At 33.8% G+C, this 25,258-nt stretch overlaps 4 protein-coding genes across 5 annotated transcripts; 1 reads left to right on the top strand and 3 right to left on the bottom strand.

Annotated features, from left to right (window-relative positions):
- Positions 1–1,819: 1,819 nt before the first annotated feature.
- On the bottom strand, positions 1,820–4,229 carry LOC133173290 (retinol dehydrogenase 16-like). Its single transcript, XM_061308279.1, has 4 exons — positions 3,841–4,229; positions 3,179–3,440; positions 2,357–2,520; positions 1,820–2,280 (listed from the first exon to the last, which is right to left on the bottom strand). The coding sequence occupies exons 1-4, from the start codon at positions 4,166–4,168 to the stop codon at positions 2,054–2,056; spliced, it is 981 nt and encodes a 326-aa protein (XP_061164263.1). The 5' UTR covers positions 4,169–4,229; the 3' UTR covers positions 1,820–2,053.
- Positions 4,230–6,456: 2,227 nt separating this feature from the next.
- On the bottom strand, positions 6,457–15,926 carry LOC133173557 (uncharacterized). Its single transcript, XM_061308540.1, has 10 exons — positions 15,914–15,926; positions 15,666–15,674; positions 15,278–15,461; positions 13,208–13,314; positions 12,443–12,535; positions 11,649–11,834; positions 9,459–9,577; positions 9,219–9,348; positions 8,541–8,693; positions 6,457–7,363 (listed from the first exon to the last, which is right to left on the bottom strand). The coding sequence occupies exons 1-10, from the start codon at positions 15,924–15,926 to the stop codon at positions 6,558–6,560; spliced, it is 1,800 nt and encodes a 599-aa protein (XP_061164524.1). The 3' UTR covers positions 6,457–6,557.
- Positions 15,927–19,706: 3,780 nt separating this feature from the next.
- LOC133173635 (tripartite motif-containing protein 2-like) lies at positions 19,707–22,543 on the top strand. The gene has a single exon (XM_061308617.1). It carries the CDS (start codon positions 19,851–19,853, stop codon positions 21,906–21,908), a length of 2,058 nt encoding a protein of 685 aa, XP_061164601.1. The 5' UTR covers positions 19,707–19,850; the 3' UTR covers positions 21,909–22,543.
- On the bottom strand, positions 22,544–24,970 carry LOC133173642 (protein CutA homolog). 2 transcript variants are annotated; one of them, XM_061308627.1, is made up of 7 exons: positions 24,758–24,970; positions 24,386–24,519; positions 24,213–24,272; positions 24,063–24,108; positions 23,880–23,929; positions 23,040–23,082; positions 22,544–22,920 (listed from the first exon to the last, which is right to left on the bottom strand). In XM_061308627.1, the coding sequence occupies exons 2-7, from the start codon at positions 24,499–24,501 to the stop codon at positions 22,858–22,860; spliced, it is 378 nt and encodes a 125-aa protein (XP_061164611.1). In that variant the 5' UTR covers positions 24,502–24,519; positions 24,758–24,970; the 3' UTR covers positions 22,544–22,857. The 2 variants fall into 2 exon arrangements, with proteins under 2 accessions (XP_061164611.1, XP_061164612.1); XM_061308628.1 differs by lacking the exon at positions 24,758–24,970 and having other exon boundaries at positions 24,386–24,534.
- Between the last annotated feature and the right edge of the window lie 288 nt (positions 24,971–25,258).

The raw sequence follows: 25,258 nt of genomic DNA, 5'->3' as shown, positions 1-25,258 counted from the left end.
AGGAGGAGTAAGCATCCACTGTTGACCGGAAACACCCGCCATGAGCCCTATGTATTGATCAGGTATATGGAACATACAGTAGTCAAATTCAGGATAAATATAGAATCTCCTATGATTTGTAGTTGGATATGATTTTTGTCCAACGAGTTGTGTGTTTTATATCCCCGAGCATGGCGAGTTGGATAAAAAATATCCAATGAGTGATATCCACGGGATAAAGGGGTAAACATGGGATAAAAACAAATTATGCGACTTTAGCCTAAAACGTCGGAACAAAGTGATCATTTCAGGAATACGTGTAGGCCATTCAAGAATAAACTTCAGATCGATTGTATATATTTACTAAACATCATATTCTATTAGAATGTAGTTATTCTTTACCTTTTTGAGGTAGACTTTTCTTAAAATGTGCAAACAATTTATGAAATGATATGTGAAGGTAACGAGCAGTGATCATTCTAAGAAATGTATTTAAACAATGCGAATTGTGAGCATAGCCAACATGGACCTCTGAAAACAAGTTGGATCAGGTGCCATTGAAGAGTAGGTATCCCTTGTCGACCGGTCACTTTCGCCGTTTGCTCCTCTTTTTCGGGTAAATGGAAAAAATTCTTAGACAATTCAGTGTGAAAATGAAGGCCTAACAAATTGTATTGAAGAAGTCAGACAACATTCCACTGATTGTATTTGCAAACAAGGTCATTGTATCGACCATAGAATTTGCGATATGGTAAGTTTAAACGAGATTGTTGATTTCCTTTGTATCATAAACTTATCTGTTTATAGCCTGCCTTGTTTTAGAAATTGTTCCCTTCCAAGAGAATATTTCAGACGACGTGAAGAAGAAAATTAAGAGGTCAAAATGAACATCACTTATTGAAATGATACTTAAAGAACCAGCAGAGAAGATATTAGAGAGAATGACAGGAGTGATATACATCATAGCAGAGATCCGGTTCGGAGTGGAAAAGAGTTTACCGTCCAAATAAAAGAAATGGGTAAGCAGAAAAAATCCAAAGGAAGCTCCGAGGCACAAACGAAGCAGTAAAGAAAAAAGTGAAGTGGCAAGCAAACTCGGAAATTACCTCAGGAGGAGATTGAAGGAGTTGAGAAATGCAGAGAGAATCAGATGGATCCAGATATGGTATGAATTCAAAAATAGTTGAAACAGAAGTGAAGAAACGATTCAACAAAACTCACTCATCACAAGGTAATTGATAACCATAAATAATAGTTTTCATAGATGATATTTTATTTTCATTATTTTTTTTCTTTGCAATTTATGTACATCATTTTTTTTTTAAATATTCAATGAAATGTATGTATAAATTATACACATATATTGTGCTTTGATAAATTGAATAGTACCAACATTATTCCTCCGAGAACTATTTTTCTTTGATGGGGTAAAAGGTTGCCTAAAATATGCATGGGTGTTTTCTGGTATTCATTATTCTGATCAGAATAGTTAGGGGAAATTGACGGAAGCCACTTAGTACATGTACATAACTTAAATTTCCTCACTACTTTTTTGTCTAAGGCGAATAACATTTACAACACGTACTTGAGAGATCTATCAAGTCTTCCGAAGTATGTAATGGAATTCTTTATAATAAGACCTTTTTAGGTTTTGTTGTTAAGCCATGTTTAAGGGAATATTGAAAAACTTCTGTGCTCACATTTTCTCTTGACAACGGTGCACTGAGTGTGTGTACAAGGACGATGTGGACAATTCCAGATAGTATGTGACGAAGAAATTGGATTCAAGTAGATTATTAAATTTAACTAAAATTAGAACAGTTATATTTAGTCAAAACTTTGATTTTAAAGAAATGTCAGGAAAAAAAAGAATTATATTTATGATTCCTTGCGACAAGGACTATATATGTGGTTCTCTTAGAATCAATAATGTAACTGTAATCAAATTCTTATTATATTACATAAATGTTATTAAAAAAATCTTCAACATACCGGTATATAATCGCTCAACTTTCAAAGAAGGGGAGGGGAGTTGCATTAAAAGAAGAAAAATGCGAAAAAAATTATCTAAATTTTAATTATGTACAGGTGTTACTGCGTCCGGCTGTGGATTCATTGCCCAGTACCATGTGTTTAACCATTCAGGTAGTAAAGACATGGGATAGAAGTAATATTCACAGATTCTTCCGCATCGGTAGCGTCTCTTCGGAATTACAGAAAATAGGGCGTGGCAGATGGCGTTCGTCACCGGGGAAAGATCCTCACATTGAATCTTTGGTATTCCTTCGAACGACTCCTTTGCTACAAAAAAATATAAGTATTATCTTTGCCATCCTAATCTTTCAACTTAGGTAAATTTAAATCATTATAGTCTTACTTTTCTTTAACCACTGTTGTCCATAGAATTGTTGCACTTCTTCGTCTACTTTGTCAAACGCCTTCTGTAGAGTAGATTTCATCTCGTTTGGGTCTACAATGCTGGTTTTAAATGGCCCTGGTTGGATAGTATGTGACGTCACACCAATTTGATACAATTCTCGTCTACAGTGTATAGTGTTGATTTATTGAAAAAAGTTTATTTGTAATAGCGTACTAGGAAAGCACTTTCAAAATATCTTTCAATACTTCTTTGCAAACGTGATTTCTTCGAGCATGAATGCGCCATTTGTTTGTAAATTTGAAATAAAATTTCATACTTCACATGCAAACTTCCTTTCCTAGCATAAGCATATATAGCGTGATGGATATGCACCAAAGTTGATATGTAAAGTTTGTCAAAAGTGTTTCTTTTTATTTATGGAAAACTTTGGTAATTTCCTCTTTTTATCCAGTATAAAATGGAAGTTTATTCTGTCACTCAGTACATATATCTACAGATCTGCTAAATTGTTTAAGTCCACGTTGAATTAATGTTTAGAAAGATTTTTGTTATAACAAATCACATGGTCTATTCTTTCTTTATTTACAACCATATTAGTCATCAAATGTGAGATCATAATAATCTGGACAGGGATTAGTTAGAATTCAAAACTGATACTACAGTGTTCTCTCCGTTATAATTTTTTATTCCTTTGTTCGTTGTTATATCAAGTTTTCAAGAATGGAATCTAGATCTTTGTTTGTTAAAAATAAAATAAAAGCCATTGTTGCCTTAATTTGAAAAAAAAAAGAATAATAATAGTGACTTTGCTTCTCTCACCTTAGGCATTCTGCAAGAGCTTCAATTCCAAATTTACTGATGACGTAAGGTGCCCGACACGGCCACTCCATGAAAGCACTGTCACTAGATAGGTATACAAGTCTTCCTTTGGCTTTTCTCAAGAGAGGCAAAAATGACCTTGTTACGTCAATCGAACCAAGTAGGTTGACCTTTAAACATTTTTCGATAGCTTCATGAGATTGAAATTCCAAAGGTGCATGTAAAACCTGTAAACCTGCATTGTTGACGAGTCCCCACAAACCTATAATATGAATACAACAGAAATTGAAAAAAAAAATGAAGTACGAGACAATCATATATGAATACATTTATAGTTTAATGGATTTTTAAACGGGATGTTATTTAGAAAAAGTATTATCTTTAGAAAACATTAAAGTTCTATATTTTAAGACTTCGTAAACTTTCGAGGCTATCTTCAAACTTTCAAGACTTTATGCGATGAAATTAATTAAATTGTAAAATGACACATACGTACAAGAGCTTAGTAGTTGAATGATGAAGTTAAACTTTTTCGGTATATCTGGAGAACTGATTATACATCCAACGACACTGAGGTCGAATATCTTATGAATAATTTTAGCATTATCGGAAAAGGAATTTATCTTAAGCTTAATATCCTAAGAAAATAACGGAATTTTTACCTGTAGATCTAGGCAAATAACGTTTTACATATTCCACAGCATTACAGATGCTGTCCTGATCCGTAACGTCAAGTTGTAAAACACGGAGTCGTGATGATGCATGTTTCTTCAGTTCTGTTCCACCCTTCTCAGTAAGACAAGCTGCAAACACCGGAACACCCTGCTTATCCAGTACACGGGCTAACTCATTTCCGAATCCAGAATCACACCCTGTGATGAGGACGTAACGATTATTTTTGTTCCCAACAAAGGTTTTTCCTTTGTGGTACTCATAAACTTTATAAACAACATATAGAACGAGGAAAAGTGCAAATATCAGGCAGCACATGTTGACATTAAATGTCCGTCATTGATAAGCAACTCTGACATAAAACAAGATAACAGAGTCATATCTAGTGTCTCTCTTCAGTCGAGGCAGGGGATATGGGGACTACCACCGGTCAGTCAAAAATTTTATTCCCCCTTCCAATAAAAATACGATTAATCCTCCTTTTGTATGGCATTTTACCTGTTGAGAGATGTCGACAATAATTATTCTTACCGGCATCTATTATTGTATCATTTCAAATGAGAATATATCTAAATATAATACAAATAAAATACAAAACTTCTACACTTTTTACAGAAATTCTTCCAGTGCGTAAAGAAATATGTACGGTCATGTGCATTTCATTTTTAAAATCAGTAAATTACTTCAAGTCTGAAAAGGGGCTAGCATTTACCCTTTCTCCTAATGGCTCCATGCGCGGATCTAGAGGGGGTCAAGAGGTTTTCTGGATTTGATACGTTCGGGAAAGCAGTTTAGGGGCGGAGTTTATTTATTTTTTATTATTATAATTATAATTTTTTTTTGTTTTGGCTTGTCAAGAAATTTGTGGGTTGGAATTTTTTTTGAGTGGTGTGAACCCCTCCCCCCCCCCCCCTTTTGAAAAAAAATCCTGCGCCTGGGCTCAGAAATGTGGTTGTGAAGGACTTTTGTTCAAAATTCAGACCTCGATAACATAAGTTTAATTCTAGTATAAAAGTCCATCAAAGATGTTGTGAATATTCGGGAATCCTTTTGAAAAGGTTAATATTGGATCTAAAAGAAGCGTCAACAAATTCTGACCATCTTAAAGCGTGTTAAAAAGCATGTCAATTGTTGCCTTTGGAAGAGACAATAATCTAAAAGACATTTTAGTTCATAAGAAGCATATAAATCTCTGTTTTGAGCAAGGGGTTTGTGCTAGCCATGTGATGCCATGAGTATATTTTTATTATTAAAACAAGCCAGATTGAGGATAATAACGTAAACATTTATAACAAAATTACATTAATTGTAAATTTAGTAATTAAGCATATAAAGAGTTTTTGCAAATACAAAAATCTAACACAATTGTGTACGTTGGATAAACTCTTGGGATTTTTTTTATATCAAAACCAGTCTTGAATTTATCATTTATCAGAAGAGAAACCAAAGGCCCTATGACTGCTCATTTTTATTTAGATTTTCACACCATAGATGATTATAACATAAAAGGTATTGAAAACTGCACAGGAATGACCGAAAATAGTAGAGAGAAAACTCTGGTAGAAAAAAGTGAAGTACTTGTATACCATTTGGTATCAACTCAACAAAAGGAAGCAGTATTTTCTATAAACGAAATTAATGCTCTTTCTGTGAATGTCTGTGAAATCTATTTCTTTTTAAGAGTATATACGTTTATATGCAGGATTTACTTTACACCCTCTAAGAGTCCTCTTGTGAGGTCTGAATAATTTATTAAGTATAATTACAAAGAGTATTTACAAAGTACTATGCCTCTCATTTAATAGCATATTAATTGTTTCACAATTTCATAAAATAGTAACTACAACCCATAACATCAGAAATGTAATCTCATCGTTTAGAAAAAAGTAAAGCACATGTAAGAATATAACACAATTTCATGATTCTGTGATATTATAAAATAATTACTAAGTTAAACAGTCTTCTACTTTCTGTGGTCTACAAGCGAGTGGTCTGCGGGGTAGATGGGTTTGTCATAGAAACTACGGAACTGTTCACCTCCATGCTGTACCAACAAACGATCATGAGGATTGGAAGAAGCGATGGACATCAATGCATTGAGATTGGTCAAGGTTTCTCTAGGACACCCGTCTTCCACTAACAATGTTGAAGAGTTTGGTTCATTTGCTTGATTTCTTGGCCAGTGGTATGTCAGGCTCTCTTCATCTTTCTCTAAATACTGCAAAGATACCGAGTCCTTTGAGGACTTCGGACTTTGTTGTTTTTCATTTTCTTTTATCAACTCACCTTTTCCGCATATATGTGATCCTGCAAAAGATATACATGAACATAAATTTTACTTACCCATCTAAATCTATATGACATAATGTTTACACTTTGGTATGATTACCTACTATTTTTCAGAGAAGCAGATAATTTACTTACTCTTTCTATTGACATTCTCATTAAGCAAATGCCATGTGCTCTGGTGCTAAATTGATTTGGTTTACAAACAACAAACAACAGATTTTCTCATTTTTTTAATCTATTTATTTCAGATGTAAATTAATGATATGATCAAACATTTAATTTGTATTAAGAACGAATTTTTAATGTACGTAGCATGTATCAAAAAAATAATGTAAAGTTTTTTCCAAAAGTGTCAATAGAATGAGTGTTCATTTCATGCAGTAAAAAATAAACGAAAATCTTATCCATAATTGGAATGCTATATAATTATATCAGTTAAAGTGTGGTCACGAGGACCCAGTGTGTTGGATGGGTCCTGAGGTTCTGCTTTCAGGACACCATTCTTGCCAAACAGAACTTCAAGAGACCCATTGCTCTCTGTTGGTTTAACTCCACCTCTGCTGGACATCCTTGAGTTCATACCAGTTTTGTCCTTCCCAAAATTTGACACCTCCTCACTTGGAGCTAGTTTGGCCTCACTGGAAGGAAGGATTGTTTTTTCTCGTTTCCCTAATCCCTCTGGCGGTTGATCCGGAAACGTAACCTTCTTCTCAGGCTTAACACTTTCGGATTTAACTTTTTCATCCACTTCTTTGATAGCTTCATTTTTCATATCGCCTTTATTAATCACTCCACTAGGTTGATTTGACTTCGCAACATCTGCCTCATTTCCGGTTAGGTCAAACACGGTAACTGTTCCATTCGGTACATGTATATTCTTCTCTTCTTTGTGCTCTGCTTTATTAATTTCTGGCATCTCTTGTTGAATGTTTTCCTTATCAGCATCCACATCTTGCAATTCACCATCAGTTGTCACCAGTATTTCCGCTGTTGGAACAGTTTTGTTGTCATTCTTTGTCTTGTTGTCTGTGTTACTGGATACATTATCACTAGATTTGTTACTGTTGTTGTTATCCAGACTGTTATCAGTGGACCTGTTGTTGTTGTTGCTGAGACTGTTATCTTTGGATTTGCTGGTGTTACTGTTCGTATTAACCAAAGGTTCCGGCATTTTCTTCAGACTGTCGACCGTTCCAACGGTAATCACAGGATTAATTTTTCTCTCTAAAATGACAATAAATCATAAAATTTTATTTCTGACTCAGCAAGCGTTCATAATAAACATACACGAGTTAAGACTGCTTCTTCAACGTGAAATATGGAGATAACGAACAATATTCAAGCTCAAAGTCTATTTAGACAATACAAATCAGGAGCAGAGCAAACACGGACCTCCAAAAACATCAGAGGTGGGATCAGGTGCCATGGAAGAGTGAGCATCCCCTACCGACCTGTCACATCCGCCGTGTGCTCCTCGTCATGGTCGGGGAAAGAGGAAAAATCCGTAGACAATTCAGTGTGTAAATAATGGCTTAACAATTAGTAATGTCAGTCAGCATTTAAATTAATTATAGGTTGTATTTGCTGACAAGGTCATATTGTATCGACCATAAAACTTGCAAAATGATGATTGCAAACGAGACTGTTGATATCCTTTTTTCATCAACGTATTTGTCAATAGTTTGCCTTGTTTTAGAAGTTATTCATTTGTAGAGCATGCTATCGCGTATCGAATCAACTGGAGACAAAAACCCCATATGCAGGTGATAAGGGTATACTGATACATAAGTAAGGGAAGTTGACGATTGAAAAATTGAAGTAATCACGTTTATTATACTGCTTTAATTTGTTGTTAGGTTATCATTAAAAGTCTTTTCTAGTAAAATATTCAAATATGAAACAGATGTGTCAGACTCTGTGTCATATGTTTTTAACTTTACATATTTGTGACGTGATTATATTATAGATACTATTGATGTATGTTTAATAAAATAAAATTCTTAAGAAAACGATTCATTTATTTCGACATTGAGATACTAGTATCAACCATTTAAACAAGCCTAAGGTAAACAAGTCCGAGGTAAACAAGCATTTTATGAATATCATTGAATGACCATCTAAAAGTTGTCTTTGACTCTGAATATTATTACTGTAAAATCTTTTATGCTTATGATCTCCTATTGTATAGCTATATTTGTCGATGTCAGCAACTATATTTTAATTAATTGATTTTTCTTGTTACCGTGAAATCCTTAAGTTTTAAAATAATTAGTAAGTAGTAATTATCAGAATCACCCCCAACTTAGGAAGAAAAAGACACTAATGGTGTCAATAATCTTGTATCTGTTGAAATATATGCAAAGTTAGGAACAAAATCTTTATATATAAATATGATTCTTACTAGTGAAAAGTTTTTCCTCTTGTTTCTTCTTGAAGTATCTATAGCCCAGTATCGCCCCTATGATGATTGCTATAACCAATAGGGTCACCACCACCCCCGCTACAATGACTGCCGTGTTGTCCGATTCTTCTGGTGAACTCGCTGTCTCAATGTCTATGATTTTAAAAGCAAAAGTTACAGTATACACATGCATAAAAGATATATAGTTAATAAAGTATTAAGCTTTTAAGTCCATTATACTTAGTAAGAAATAAAATTTATACTTACAACAGGTTGCTGTAAACAAAAAAAGGATTCTTTCATAAGAAACTTAAGCAAAATTATAGTTTGGAAAAAAGCAAGTATGTCAATAATAAGTCCAGGATAACATCAATACGGAAACTATGCAACAAAAATCTGAAATATCAGTTGTACTGCTCTTTATGGATATAAAAACTATACATCATTTGAAAATTAAAAAAAAATTATTTATTGTGTCATATTTCATGAAAGAAACAGGAATTTTCTTTGTTTACATGTAAATCATTTCGAGTCAGGTCATATATAAAAATATTGATGAGATCGAGAGAATTTTCTCAGATGCAGCCACTGAGTGTATCTTGGAACGGCTTAAAATCTGTGGCCTTGTGAAAATATATTGTAACTTGGATAGTATACACGCCATGAGAAGAAATGAACTATCCTTACTATTAGCTACAAGAAAAAGAAGACTCCCAGGGGCACTCGGTTTAGTGGTGGCTGTTTGGCCTGCATCGCAGTTCTCTCCCTTCTCTGAAGCGGTGACATTTTCTCCGTCAAATTCAATCACCTAAAATTTAAAATATCTTGTTCAAAATTGACAATTATAGAGGAATAATGATTGAAAAAAATTCCAGAAGCATCTGAAAAAAAGTTCTTAAGTAATATTTAACCACATACAAAACAAGTAAATCTGTAGGCTCTAGGAGACACGCTGAGAGTGGTATCAAAGTTGATGACACTCTGGTAGTAAGTGGTGCCGTCGTTGAGAGTAGCGACACAACCCACGCGTCCTCCCGCTGTACAGTAAATATATATCACGCTTTAGTATCATTACTGTGTATTTTATTGTTCAGATCCTTCCTCAAAAGGACGATTGCAATTAAAATGAAAAAAAACGCAGTACATTTGTCAGTGGTCACTTTCTAGTGTAAACAGATGAAATCGCCTTTAAAAAGGAATCTTAAATAGTACTTTACAAAGATTTACAGTTTTGGTCAGTTTAACAAATTGATAAGATGTGATTTCAGTTATATGTATCGCAACCAGTATAGAAATCACTTTTCCTCTGTAGGACGTGTAAAAGCTGGAGTTCCTCAGGGCTCAGTACTTGGTCCCTTGTTATTTTTATTGTATGTAAATGATGTGGCTGAAAATATATCTGTTTGTAGATTATATGCTGATGATAATTCCTTACAACAATGTTCAGATAATATCAATCATATTGAACAAAATCTTAATCATGATCTTAAAATACTAGATAAATGGTCAAAGAAATGGTTATTGAAATTTAACCCACAGAAAACCAAAGCTGTATTTTTTAATTCAAAAAATGTGCAGCAGTTTCCTAAATTATTTTTTGACAATTGCCAATTGGAATATGTTACAGAACACAAACATCTTGGGATACTTCTGTCGTCCAACTTAAGATGGTCTGATCATATTGATATCATTATAAAGAAAGCATACAAAAAACTGGGGCTTCTTAAAAAACTAAAATTTACTGTGTCAAGAGATATTCTATCCCAGATGTATATATCTTTTATTAGACCACAACTTGAATATGCTGTTGAAGTTTGGTCTGGATGCACAAAAACAGACATTGAGAATCTTGAAAAAGTACAATTATTTGCTGCAAGAATAGTTACTGGGCTTACAATTATTGCTTCAAGAAATTCATTTTATTTGGAAACAGGTTGGGAACCATTGGAATACAGAAGAAACAGAGCAAAACTAATAACAATGTATAAAATGCACAATAATTTAGTACCTAATTATTTACAAAATTTATCACCTGATACAAGAGGCAATATTTCAGGATACACTACCAGGAATTTCTTAAATTATTCTTTGCCAAAATACAGATTAGAACTATATAATAAATCATTTATTCCTGAACTGTTAGAAAGTGGAATTCCCTTAGTCTTAAAACAAGGGAGGCAACTTCTATCAAAATTTTTAAAAATTATCTGCACAACAGTATTGTAAAGCCTCAGAAATATTTTTCATATGGAAAAAGGTTTTTGAACATAATTCATACAAGATTAAGACATAATTGTATTTTAAACTCTGACTTATATCGCTGTAACCTAATAACCGGTCCTAATTGTTCTTGTGGACTACTAGAAGATGCATATCATTTGTTTTTTGCTTGTAAATATTATGTAAAAGCAAGGAATTCCTTAATGAATAAGCTATTGTCATAGTTTCTGAACTTGTGTCCGATCCTTTTGACTTTGTCAATAAAATATGTTCAATTCAACCAGTATGAAAACTCGAGTTATAATTAGTAGTTAACCGTATGTACAGCGTGGCTCGTATCCGAGTCAATTAACTAGTGGAACATTTAGGATCGAGCATTTTCAGATTTTGGTAGTTATACTTACAATATATTATCATTATTAGATGTATTAATTACTACTCACAGAAACATTTTTTAAAGCAGGATAGAGGACATATTCTGTGTATGTCTGCAATTTCTACTTTGCCTCAGCAATAATAACATGGCTATTTGGTCAGATTTAAATCTATAATTAGAGATTGTGTCATATTTCTTGGATAATGTACCAGGTAATTTGAACAAGGTCACATCAATAATAAATGTCAAATTTAATTCCAGTCGATAACTTTAAAACAAAGAAACTATAAAATCAGGATGTTTGAATGTTTGCACTAGAATATATCACTTTCAACAAAGCTGAACAAAATTGTTGAGAAAGGCTGGCAAACAGGCAAACTTGGAATTTTGATTCACAGTCTGGCCGAAAATAAAAGTTTGAAAAATGCTGAAATTCCATAAAACTAGTCATTAAAACTGTGATTACACATATCTAAACTGTACGTGTACAATGCAATAAACTGCAAGTATACCAGAGAAAGCCACTCGGGCGTTGCATTGATTGTAATCAAAGACCATGTTAGTTCTGTTGTTGTTACAGACGTCTAGTAGGGACTCGCCCCAGTTCAGACCACAGTCAGCTGACGAGGAGGTATGAATGTAAGTAAACACCCCTAGGAAAGGTTTGGCACAGTACGATAGCGCCTCCGACTCAGAACCTACGGAATACAAACAATTATGTAGCTATGTTCAATTGTGCTAAATCAATATAATTGTATAATCTTTTCTTTCAAATTCTTTATAATGGTATCATTAACATCAGTTTCATTAAAATCAAACCTTCCACAAGCTCTTTTTTTTCTGAAGGTCGATGATGGAAGGTGTGATTTTAATTAAAATGCATTAAGATTCAAAATTGATAAAAAAAATTTATGAAACCAACTTCTTTTTTCAATCAGTAAAATCTGGTTAAAACCTTATGCAGTGTACTTTTCGATGGGCGGCAGAAATTATTTCTGTATGTTTTAGAAATGCATTAAAGTCTTTTCTACCCGTTCCGCTGTCTATACTTTTCTATCAATGAAACTTACAATGACGTACATATTAATAATACAATATTTTTCTATATATGATATTTATACAGACGTAAATATAAACAATAAAATGCCATTTTTGTTTATTAGTATGGGAATTAAATGTTACAGCAATTGCAGAAAAAAAAATTATACACCCCGCCTAAGCGGGTGTTGTATTTTTTTTTCTTCAGGATCTGTAATGTAAATTTCCCATACTAAGAAAAAAGCATTTTATTGTTGAAATAATATACCTTCCTTGAGTAAAACATGGAAAAGCTCGGTAGCCTGTCCTATTGTACAGACATCTGTATACTCTGTGTACAAACCCGCCCCGGCATTGTTAGCTACAATGTGGAAAATCTTAATATTATTATGAAGTGTAAAATATGGACTTTTTTAAGTGAAGATATTGTAGCTTTAAATGATACTAAAAAATTCCTTGAAAGCAATAAACATATGTAGAAATAATTTTCAGTTCCATTATAACGGAAGCTCCATGTTTAAGCAATTTATAATTAAATTATTTAAGATATTTTTCAATTATAAAATTAAGAATATGCTATTTGGGCGCTCCATAATGACAATAGGTTAAAACATGATCAGAAAAGCAGGAAAATTCTAAAGGGAGTTAATCTTTTTAAATAAGAAAGCAGTAATTGTAAGTAACAATGTCAGAATTAAGAGAAGTTTACGAGAATTCCATGTATGTTCTTTGTTTACACCTTCGATTCTGATTTTTCCTAAGATTCGGAAAACTAAAAACCTTGCCAATTCCCATAGACAGTCAAACGAGAGATAATTACAGGCTTTCAAAATAAACCTTCACGACATGCAAACAAGGCATATATTTGCTTTCAAAATAGCCTGGGAAATAAAACAACTATAGAGCCTTTAAATTCATTTTTAAATTTAATGGTAGTCAAAAAATAAAAAAAATATCTGCATTTTCTCTTTAAATCCACGTCTGTAATAAGACTTATATAGACCAAAAAAATACAAAAAGTAAATTGACCAACCTCTGGAATTATAATAGTAGTAAGAATATGCTGTTATGGATGTCAGCTCCAAACAGAGATACCAGTAGTAAATGCCAGCTGAAGGACTCGTGTAGTTGTTGGCTGTCCTTAAATTATTAACAAGTATCAGATTTTATAGGTTATCATATTATATATTTTTGCAGTTTTTATCTTTGTATAATTATTGCCGTTCGAATAAACCAAGTTAATGTCTTTAACTTAAATTTGAAAATTTCAAAACCAATACGTCTCTTTTTCGGACCTTTTCCTCACTTTTTATTTGTTTTTCCGACTTATTTGTTCCTATGACTTGTTTTGGGACTTATTTTGACTTATATGGACCTTACACTGTATTTTGTTTATAATGACATATTCTGATATACATGTACAGATAGCATTTGTAGTTGCTTCTCAAAAAGTTTTTTAGCAGGTAAGTACATGAAATATGGAGATAACGAACAGTAATCAAGCTCAAAAGTTGATTGAAACAATACAATCGGGAGAAGAGCAAACACAGACCTCTAAAACATCAGAGGTTGGATCAGGTGCCATGGAGGAGTATGCATCCCTTGTCGACCAGTCACACGTGCTCATTGTCATGATCAAGCAAACGGAAAAAATCCGTAGACAACTCAGTGTTTAAATAATGGCCTAACAATTAGTATCAAAAAGTTATTGAGCATTCGACTTAATGATTATATTTACTGACAAGGTCATTGTATCGACCATGGAACTTTCAAAATGATGACTTTAAACGAGACTGTTTATATCCTTGTTTCATCAACTTGTTTGTCAATTGTCTCGTTTTAGAAAGTGTTCATACGTGAAGCATACTCTTGCGTATCGAATCAACTGAGAGATAATAACCCCATATGCAGGTGATAAGGGTATATGTATATTGCTACATTACTGAGGGATGTTGACGACAGATAAGTTGAAGTAATCACGTTTTTCATAAATTTTTGTTCTAGTAAAATATCCAAATATGAAACGGATGTGTCAGACTGTAGTATCTTTTATTTCAAGTTCACAGGGATATATCGAGTCGACATAGGAAGTCACTATTGTTAATTGATAAAACATTGTCGATATATCTAAATGTCGAGTTGAAGGTCAAAGCAACTGTCTTCTACTTCTACACTTCTCATGTACAAGTTTTTGAATAAATTCTGCTCCATTTGAATACAGAAATAGGTCTGTTAATAACGGGGCGTAATTGGAACCCATGGGAACTTCGACAGATAGTTGGAAGACCTGATCTTTAAAAACGATACTCTCAATCAGAAACTCAATCATATTTTAAATTCTACTTCAAAGTATCTTTGCAAATGATCAATGACAAGGTTAGTAAATTTACGAGTTCCATTTTTATTGAAAAAGCAGCTGTTTGTGATGTCAAAAAGCCTGGACTTTAATTCATCGTAGGAAATGGTTGTATCACAGTGTAATTTTTGATAAAAACAATTTTAGTGACATGTTTTAGCTGACTTTGAAAATATACTTTTAATTAACTCTAATTACTTTAAACACCATGAAGACTTTAATTATGCTATTAACTACATGTATGTAATTCAAAATGTGTCAATTTACTCAACATGTCATGAGTTATTCTATCTAAGTCATCTATCACTCATGCTCAGAACTGTGCTAAATGTCATTGTTATATTTTATTATTTATATGTTACATGCAACATTGTTAATCAGTCAAGTCCTAGGCTTCGGATTATTCGGGTGCAATTTTTGGATTTCCAGAATTCACCCTACCGACCTAAGTTTATAATAAAGTGCTATTCCATCATTAGCATTTTTATGTTTCGTTGTTGCCGGAAAGTTATACACTTATTCCCCCGGTGATAGTTGTATAAAGTGTTGGAAAGTCGTACGTTTTGAAATTATTGATTTTAGCAAAATTTTGTGATTTCAGTTTTTTTAATAACTATGAAATACCTTAAAAACTATAATTGTATTTATCCCTTTTCGAATGCTATGGCAGATTGACTTAAAAAAAATATTGTGCATAAAATGAATATTACTATTTAATTTTTGACAATAGTATTTATACTTACTTACCTTAAGACATAGTAACTTCCTGAAGTAAAGTCACAGGTAAAATTCGAAGCTGTGCCTGACGTGGTGGAGTCCGATGTAATGTCGTACTGTGATAAGTACATGATGGTGTCAGTAAATTCAGCGTCTCCAAAGTTACTGCTTATCCATGTACCTCGCAGAGCATCCGGAAATGTACAGGCGCCATCTTTTAATCATAGTAATTGTAAAAGAATGCCAATATAAATTGTAATTTAATTTAAAGACAAAATTGTATTAATTGGTGAAATATTACATAGATGAAATATTTATTACAAAATTTTATTGATATTTAAAGAAAGGTTGTGCACTAAGAAAATCTTCAATAAATACACTACTTCTTTTACCTATTTCATTATATTTGTATGCTTACCCGCAATGCCTGGAAATAATGTGAAAATAATTTTCAATGTAATGAAAAACACGAATTTAAGCATTTTATCCTAAGAACACATTTGAATCCGTTAAACTTAATATTAGTTTTGTTTCGTAGCAATGTGGTTCATTCTTGTAATTTAAAAATTTAACGATTTAAATATGTTAAGAAAGTGGAAGACTAGGTTTGTATGTAAACTAAACCACGATTTTCACCCTTCGGTTAATCTTTTATTTTGTTCAAACCTCTCATTAGCATCGTGAAGGTTTTGTAATACACACGTGCCTTTATACATTAATTACTTACCAGGGAACCGTTTCACAAAACTATCTTATGACTAAGATCTGTCTTAAGACCAAAACTTATCGCAGGATTACATCACAACTGTTTCAGAAAACTCATATCTTTTGAAAATCTTAATATCTATCTGAATCTTACGAAACTAGATACCTGTCTTAAGTTTAAAGTGAAAATGGCGACAGTATTTCATTTGGCTAAAAACCAAAGAATTTTTAGAGGAAAACGGTATTTACATGTATAGAGCAATCTTTCGGATGAAATTAGGCCTGCTGGAACCTTGCCCTCCCCCTTTTCCACCATAAATGATTTTGCCAATAAATATTCTACGATAGAAAACATAGCTACTTTAAGGTTGTGCACCATTATTCTTTTTGCTTGTCAAGGAATTTTTCAATCTCCTATGCAGAGTTGCCGTTCGTTCCTCTCTCAGACACCTCTGCAAATGGGCTCGCGTCAAAATTTTTGACATAAAGTAGAAAACATGACATTCCAAGGATTATTCAAAATTATACTAATAGTTCTATATCTATTTAGGAAATATCTACTTTAAAAGACAAACATTAGCGCAGGGAATTATTTGAATTAGAACACACGCACTATTTCTTGTGCTTAACACTGTGATATATGCGAGACAACGACAGAGATGAATGCAGAGAGTGGGAATTTTTGTGTGGTTATGCCCCCTTTCTAACTGAAATTGTGTCTATGTGCACCCCTCCTCCCAACAGAAATTGTTTCCTGCAAGATCCAAACATCATTTATAACTTAATTCAACATTTTTTTTTTTAATTTTAAACCAATTAGCGAAGTTTAATTTTTCGCTAGAACATCATATCTTCTATGACCAAGCATTTCTCATTCTAGTTTTCAAACGTTTATGCAATGTTGTAAAATGGCTAATGCAATTTGATATATTCATATACAAAAAATCAAAGTATTTGGAGCTTTTTTTGTTTTTGTTTTTGTTGTTTTTTTTGTTTTTTTTTTTTTTGTGTTTTTTTTTTTTTTTTTTTTTTTTTGGAGGGGGGGGGGGGTGGTGGTTTTGTTGTTGTTGTTTTTTTTTTTTTTTTTTTTTTTTTACAAGAACTGTCCCTGAAAGAGAAAAATCGAACTTTGGCTTCTACATGAAACCACCCTACATTTGTAAAGCATTTTAATTTACTTTATTACATGACTTTTTTTCAGAAATTAAGTTTTACAGAATAAGATGAAATAGTTTTAACTCTTGAGGTACCCCCTCCCCTTCATCCGCCAGAATGTATATGAAAACTCAATACACTTAATAACACACCTGACCGACCTGATCTAATCGGTTATACATGTAATTACTGCTGTAACATTTGACGCTACATGTACATCATGGCCGTAGGAACCGGGGGGGGGGGGGCACCGGGACGCCCCCTCCCCTATAATTTTGCCGATATATAGATTACTATAGAGAATATTAATAATATATGCCTGTGCCCCCTCAATAAAAACGTCTGATGACTTTTTTTTTTTGCTTGTCAAGAAATTTTTGGTAGTAGATAGTGCCCCCTTAACTGAAAATGTATGGCTGTGCCCCCCCCCCCCAAACTGGAATTGCTTCCTACGGGCCTGTACATGTTTCATTTTTCAAAGCATTCGCAACTGCTAAATTCTGATTGATAATTCTCTTCTTCGGCAGATAGCACGGTTATTTCAGTATCAGTAAAAGACACCATGAACGCATAGACTTTGAACACGCTTTGGTGTTACAATTGACTTTCATTATTTGTATAGGCACAAATGTAGTAGTGGATTTAATTTAAATTGGTATCACATTATGCATTTTATCAACGACCATTTAATTTTGAGCAAAAAGACATTTATGCATATTTTATTCAATACATATACATGCATGTACTTTCTTTTCTCACATAGACTTTGTTATCAAATGTACTTAAATTTAGGTTTTCAACCCCCCCCCCCTTTCAAATTACATTGTAGTTGATGCAACTAAATGTTATTTCCGAGCATATTCCTCCAGAAGAAATTATTTAAGACGCACTATTACTTCAATCTTAAAACTTTAAAGAAGGACAACTAAAAATCGTGCAAACATTTTTCTTAATTTCCTTTTAATATTGAAGCATAAAATTTGTCCTAAGATTTATATAATATTTCTTATACTGAAGATAGTTTTGTGAAACGGCTGTGACATGTCTTATGATTGTCATGAGTCAGATCTTAAAATGATCGGAAGATCTGTCTTAGGACAAATCTTACGATATTTTTGTGCCCGGTCCAGGAAAATACATTCCTGGTTCTTGGACCGGGTTTCGCAAAACTATCGTAAGATTTGTCCTAGGATAGATCTTAAAGATAATCTGAAGATATGTATGATAATCATAAGATATGTCACTGTTGTTTCACAAAACTATGCAAGTATAAGAAATCTTATTGACAAGTCCTAAGACGAATTTCATGCTTTAATGTCACAATTTTTTATTTAAATGTTTGCACGAAGTTAAGTTGTCTTTCTTTCATTTTCTTTAAAATATTAAAATTATATGAGTCTCAATTAATTTCTTTTGCAGTTATACTGTCAGAAAAAAAAAAACGATTTTATTGCATCAGCTTCAGTGTACTTTCGAAAGGGGGGAAGGGGGGGGGGGGGGTCAGAAAAGCTAATTTGAATAAATTTCATTTTTAAAAAAAATGAATAAAATTTGTTGAAAATGTCTTTTTGCTCAGAAAATAATATAGCTGCTAACGAAATATATGCGATACTACCATTGATTAAATCCATTACTGCATTTATGCCTTTGCAAATAATGAATGAAACGGCAACTCGTGTTCAAAGTTTCCCCGGTTCGTTCATAAAAACCTATGCAGTTGTTTCTGAAACGCTGAACTACTGCAACGAAATAACAGTGCTAACAGACGAATTGGAGAAACGAAAGAATAAAATAGAAAATAACCAAAGAAATAACTTTCTTCATCATAAAATCTACTTATGTACCAATTTTTATTGAAGTCAGATCAGATGTGTAGAACCTCTTTTTTCACAGTTATGGTCTCCCTTTTCCTCATAATATTAAAAAAATATAAATTCATTATCAAACATTTCCGAATATTTATATATATACTCTTCATGCTTCCTAAATTTGTGAATTAGGCACAAGGGAAAATTGATCGGGAAGATGGTACTTGTACGAAAACTTTATATACCTTAGGGGGTATGAAGTACATGTACTTACAAGTTGTCCACTTTGTACAGTGTATACATCATAACATAAATAACGATGTTACAAGCATCACTCTATAGTGTCACAGTGTTCAAAGAAAACTGAAGAATATAACATACAACATGTGGTTGGAAAAGTAAAAGATGCTTCATACGTAAGCATGCACTTCTATCTGTAAATGATTTCTTTTTACTTATCAATTGCTTAAGTTCTAAAACAATTGGTAACAGCTTCGAAAGGGGCTGTGGTATTTTTTTTTAAAGAAATTCCAACTTCAATAACCGAAATACATTTTCCGTAAAAACTTCCAAATTTTCTTTTCTTCTGAAGTGCATTATATACCAAACAGGGATAGCTCTTTGTTTGGTAATAAATACCGGAAACTCTGGTACCTTACTCTGCGGAGTGAAGTTAAAGATATTTAAATGTATTTAAAATTCAACAATGAAATGAAATCTTTTTCAATGCTCAATGATCATTCAAGCGAAATCATATTGAGATGATATTGAAGTAAGCGTCATTTTATTTAATTCAATCAGAAACATAAAACAGCGTTTCCTATAGCAATGCCACAAAACAGATCTGTGTACACGCAAAAGAAATGAGAAAAGAAATTGTCAATAGATTACCACTGCAGAATCGATCTGACGGATATTAAGGACAAACATTCAGGATGGCAAAGACAGGACGCGGGGATATAAAGATCAATGAGAGGTTTCTAACATGTGGACTATGTAATCAATGGTTTACTCAACCTAGAACCTTACCATGTTTACATTCCTACTGCGAAAGCTGTCTTTACAAAAACATTAATGACTACATCGCCAAAGCCAGTGTTAAAAAGGGAGGACAAACATCCAATCCGACAGAGTATATATGTCCCACGTGTAGTAAGGCTATCGATGTGTCCAAGTTCTCGTCACAGCCCGCCAAAAACTGGACGACGAAATTTCCGCTAAACACATTCCTCTTGGATCTTCTCGACGTCGAACTTCTGAAAAGAGGCGAGAAAACGTGTGGTCCCTGCACGCGCAATGGAGACAAGTCCGAAGTGGTTTCTTGGTGCAAGGAGTGTCGGGATGGACTTTGCAAAAACTGTGCAAAAGTGCATCATGGGATGCGTGTCTCAATGGAACATACTGTTCTTAGTAAGGAAGAGTTTATGAAGCACATTTCGTTGCTTCAAGAGCAGCAGGAATTTTGTCAGAAACACCTTGGTAAGACTCTCGATATGTACTGCATGACGGACAAAGAGCTGTGCTGCCCAAACTGTGTAGCTGAGGAACACAGGCGCTGTGACCGAGTAGTATCCGTAATGGACGCGGTAAAACAAAGTCGTCTTGATAAAACACCGGAATTCCTCAAGAAAAACCTGGACGAATACAATGATCATATAGAGAAGATCATTGCTGCCAGAACCAACAAACTGATGAGTCTTGACGAGCAGAAATCGAAACTGATAGAGGAGTTTGCCCAGATTCGCATTAATGTCATCAATATTTTGGACAAATTGGAGAAAGCCATTAAGAAAGAGTTGAGTGATATGCATGCCGTGGAGACCAAGACAATGGAGAGAGAGATTCACAAATCTAAGAAGATTCAAACAGCGGTGACAAACGCACATGATTTGCTGTACGTCACCGAAAATCATGGTTCAGATTCTAAACTGATTAAAACTATTGAAGAGGTGAAACGGGAATGCCTCTGGTATGAAGAGGAGATGGGCAAATTGCGAGGGAAAATCCAAGATTGTGAGTACGTTTTCGAAATTGACGATCATATTGAAACACTGCTGAATAAAGTCAAGAAGTATGGAGAATTGCATGCCCGTCATTCGCCATCCAAGCTGCAGCCATTTCCCAACACTGTAACAATTGAAAAATCTATAGAACAAGGAAAACAATTCAAGTCCACTCTGTCACTCAAGGGACGAAACGCCGAACTCGTTAAATCGTTTGACGCCAAAATGGAGGACGACATTAAAGAGTGTTGGTACACGGGAGCAGCCTTTCTCAGCGATGGCAGGTTTGCGCTCGTAGATCGCTCCAACCGGAAACTGAAGCTCTTCAGTAAGACGTACCGGTTGTTGAACAGCATATTCTTCACAACAAAACCCTGGGACGTGACTGTTGTTGGCGAAAACGAGATTGCCGTGACACTTCCGGAGGAGCATGGCATACAGCTGCTGTCCATCGGGGACTCCATCAAGATGTCCGACTATTTTACAACTGAAGAGGCTTGTTTCGGAATCAAGCATGTTCGCGGAAAGTTCTTTGCACTTTGCTATGACGGAAAACCTCCAGCATTAAAGGTGATTTCTTCAGACGGGCGTGAGCTTGCTGCCATTGGCGTTGACGACGACGGGAGCCCATTATTTTCGCGGCCGATCTATGTGACGTCAAATAACGCTGGTACCGTGATTTACGTGTCGGACGAGCGCCGAGGGTGTATAACATGTTTGACGGAGACCTCTGAACATTGCTACACCTATTCCACCATCGATCTTAGTCACGTGGCAGGTATCACGTTAGACCGTGAAGGTAATCTCTACGTTTGTAGGAACCATGCTAAAAGTGTGCAAGTGGTGTCTCCAGAGGGAGACCGATTGAGAACCATCATATCACGTGAAGAAGTGTCATACCCACGCGCAGTAGCATACGACGACAAAGAAGACCGTCTGCTGATCACTCAAGGGGACAAAAGCGTCGTGAAAATATTTCAATTTGAATAGTCAACAAAACTCTTTATACTTCCTCTGGTTAGAAAATAGTCTATCACCTCCGAAAAATGTAAATAAACATTTCAACTTACCACTGGTTGAATTACGCAAGTACTGACTTTAAAATAGATCATCAATATACATATGTACTAGTATGTATTTTATTCAAGGTAAAGTTGAAAATCTAGCAGTTTTTGAAATACATGTACTGTATTTTTAGGATTTTTTAAATGGGATAGTAGTACATGTAGACAGTTTAATTGCATAGGTTGTAAATTATTCTGTTACTGTACTTTGGCAACAGACTGCCTGCTAACATCACACAGATGAATTTTATGTTCTTTGTAATTTGAATGTTAATTTGCAAACATAATATGTAAGATAAATTTTATAGGCAGTACTGAATTCAACCAGGTGCAAAAAAATAATACTACAGTACATGAATGAAAAGTATTCTGGTGATCGAGTCATAGATATAGCAATGTACTGTGTAAACATCTGTAATAACACTGTTTGATTGTTAGTAATTTTCTATCAAATGCTTCATAAACTTATTTTTAATTGTGAGTAGGTTACTTGCATTGAATGTTCTTCAGTTTTAATTCATAAAACATAACTACAATAAAATGACAATTTCAACAGCTTCATTGAAACTTTTCATATATTTATTGACTTTTCAAGCCTAGGAGGGGTTACAGAGACTATTTGACTCACTGCACAATCTTTATAAGATGTGCACAAAAAATTATAATCTATTTATACAATGGTATAAATCCAAAATAGAGTACAACCACTTAGTTTGCAAAAGAGAAATAGTGCAATTTAAAAGTTAAAATTAAAAAACAATCTTTTAAAGATTCATGTTTTTTCAATTTTTAGAATGGTAATAAAACTTTACAATAGTAAGCATGTGCATTAGACGGAGGAAAGATTGCCTTGTACAGATGTTTATACTTTAGATCTACGGTTTACTTCCAACAACTTCATCTATCCATTTCAAGTATGGCTCATTCCCATTATCAATCTGAAAATCAGAGAGTGAAAATGGAAGATTTATCTGGAAAAATTCATTTACATTGGAGCTCCTTGCTGATAATGAAGGATTTGACCCTTTAGATAAATAACATCTGAATTGTACATTACCTTAACACTAATGACTTCAGCTACGTCATAGGGATGATTCTCCCTGAAAAAAAAATGCAAACTAGCAATGAATATTTGGCAGTTAATTCCAGGACATTAAAATACTTGTAACATTATTAAACTCAGAGATGCTGCACAGGTACATGGTAGTAAGTGGATCATAATTTTGGGAAAAATTACAAAATATTAAAAGGAAGTTCTCTGTAATTATTTACAGGTTTTACTATCAAAGTATCTACATTCCCCAGTTGTCTTTCTTACACTGTACATATCTCTTAATGATTTACATCTTTTATTAAATACAGAGCATGATGACACAATGACGTAACAATATCCCAATGTTAAACTAGTTTATATGAGAATAATATCACTCAAGTATCAAAAGAGGCTGAACAGATAAGTGGCATGGAACTTTCATATAAATACAGTGAAAGTGTTAAATTATATTTTTTTGCATCACACAGCAGGCGCGGATCCAGGATTTTATACTAAAGGGGTGCTATTAGATGGCAAGGGGTTTCCTTTGGGTGCTGCCGACATCCCAAGTCGGTCTAAATTAGTACATGTATGTCTAATTTTTAGACATAATTGACAGTATTTTTACCTTTATTGCATCGATGTATGACAATGATACATCCTACTCTTTTTTTTTTTTTGGTTTTAGAGGGCATGCCATGAGCACCCACACCTGAATCCACACCTGCACAATTACAACAAGTGAATACACAAAATGTGAATAATACAGTTTATATATATACTCAATGTGAAATTTATGACAAAGTCCTGATACAGCCATAATAACTCCTGTTTAAATAAATGTCGGTTTCTATTTCAGCCTACCTGACATACTTGATAACATCATCCACTTTACTTGTTGCTGTTTTTATTTTCTGCACGAAAAGTAAAAAACAAAAAATAGTTATTATACAAATTAGAAAAAAAAGATTGACCACTTTAAAAAAAACTCTTATGATTACATAAGATGATTCATTCTGAGATAAATCATAAGAGAAAAACTCATACCAGCAACAACTCTGGATCTTCATTGATTTTCCCCTCCCATTCATAACTGGAATAAACATATTTACTTACATCAATGTTTCACAACCAAACAAACTATAAGAAAAACATAGTATGATTGATATTTTATAGACAAATTTTAAGAATCCTTACACAGATATTAATCCTGGAATGATATTAACACAGGCTGCGTGCTTCTCCTTGACCAAACCACTGTTAATAAAACATCGATATGTATATGTAAATATCTATATTTATTTCAATAAATATATGCTTAATCTACAAAATCAGAGATAAAGAAAGTGGGGAGTGATTTCTAGACATACGCTGCCAATTTTTTTGCTGCTTCCATTTTGTCAATTGTAACGAAGGCCACCGAATAACTCCCTGTTTGGCTCATGGTCGTGAAAGTTCGCCGCAATAATCCGAATAATGAAGGCATACACACACCAAGAACAATCTACAATATAGTTAAAAATCACTTTAATGTCGTATGTATTTATTGAACGTTAACCTCATTAATATGCTGGAAATGCAAGCTTCCAATGTTACATATATTGAAACCGAAAGTACAAATTTTTCACGTGGATTTTCAACCTTCTGGCATTTTATTTTGCACTTACTGATGTGAAAAACAAATGCTAATAGTTTATACTTCTAGTCAGTATTTAAATAAAACAGCTTCAAAGTTACTTTACCAGAAAAATGGATAAAATAGCACAGCGCCTTGTAATCTCCAGCTTCGTTTACCTGCTAGCAGCTGTGGACGGATTCTGTCGTCTTGTTAAGCGTTTAAACGACCCTGGTACTCATTCAGGTAAACTTTGTAACTGAATACCTCTTTCGTTGCTTTTCTTAAATCATACTCCATATTTAACTAAATTTTAGCACACAAAGAGATATACTGAAGTCCAAGATCTTGTAAATAGTTTACTTTTAGCTCACTTGGCATTGATAACAAGTGCCTCGGGAATCGCAATTCCGACCATTCTACGAAAAAGTTCCTTTTTAGCTCACATGAGCCAGAGTAGTCTGGTATTGCCTGTCTCGACAGGCAAGCCAGTCTAGAGCCAGAGAAGATGTCGAAGTGTCCAGTATCCATCTATCAGTGCGTCTATTTGACACTTGTCGATTGTAAACGTGTCACATTTTGTACTTTTCAGTCAAAAAATCAGTTGACCAATTTCAAGACACGACTG

This window comes from Saccostrea echinata, unplaced genomic scaffold (genome assembly GCF_033153115.1).
Source record: "Saccostrea echinata isolate AGI-Se365-2 ecotype Australia unplaced genomic scaffold, CSIRO_AGI_Sech_v1 ptg000056l, whole genome shotgun sequence".
In the NCBI taxonomy this organism is placed as follows: Eukaryota; Metazoa; Mollusca; class Bivalvia; order Ostreida; family Ostreidae; genus Saccostrea; species Saccostrea echinata.
This window is presented reverse-complemented; position numbering and strand designations above follow the sequence as displayed.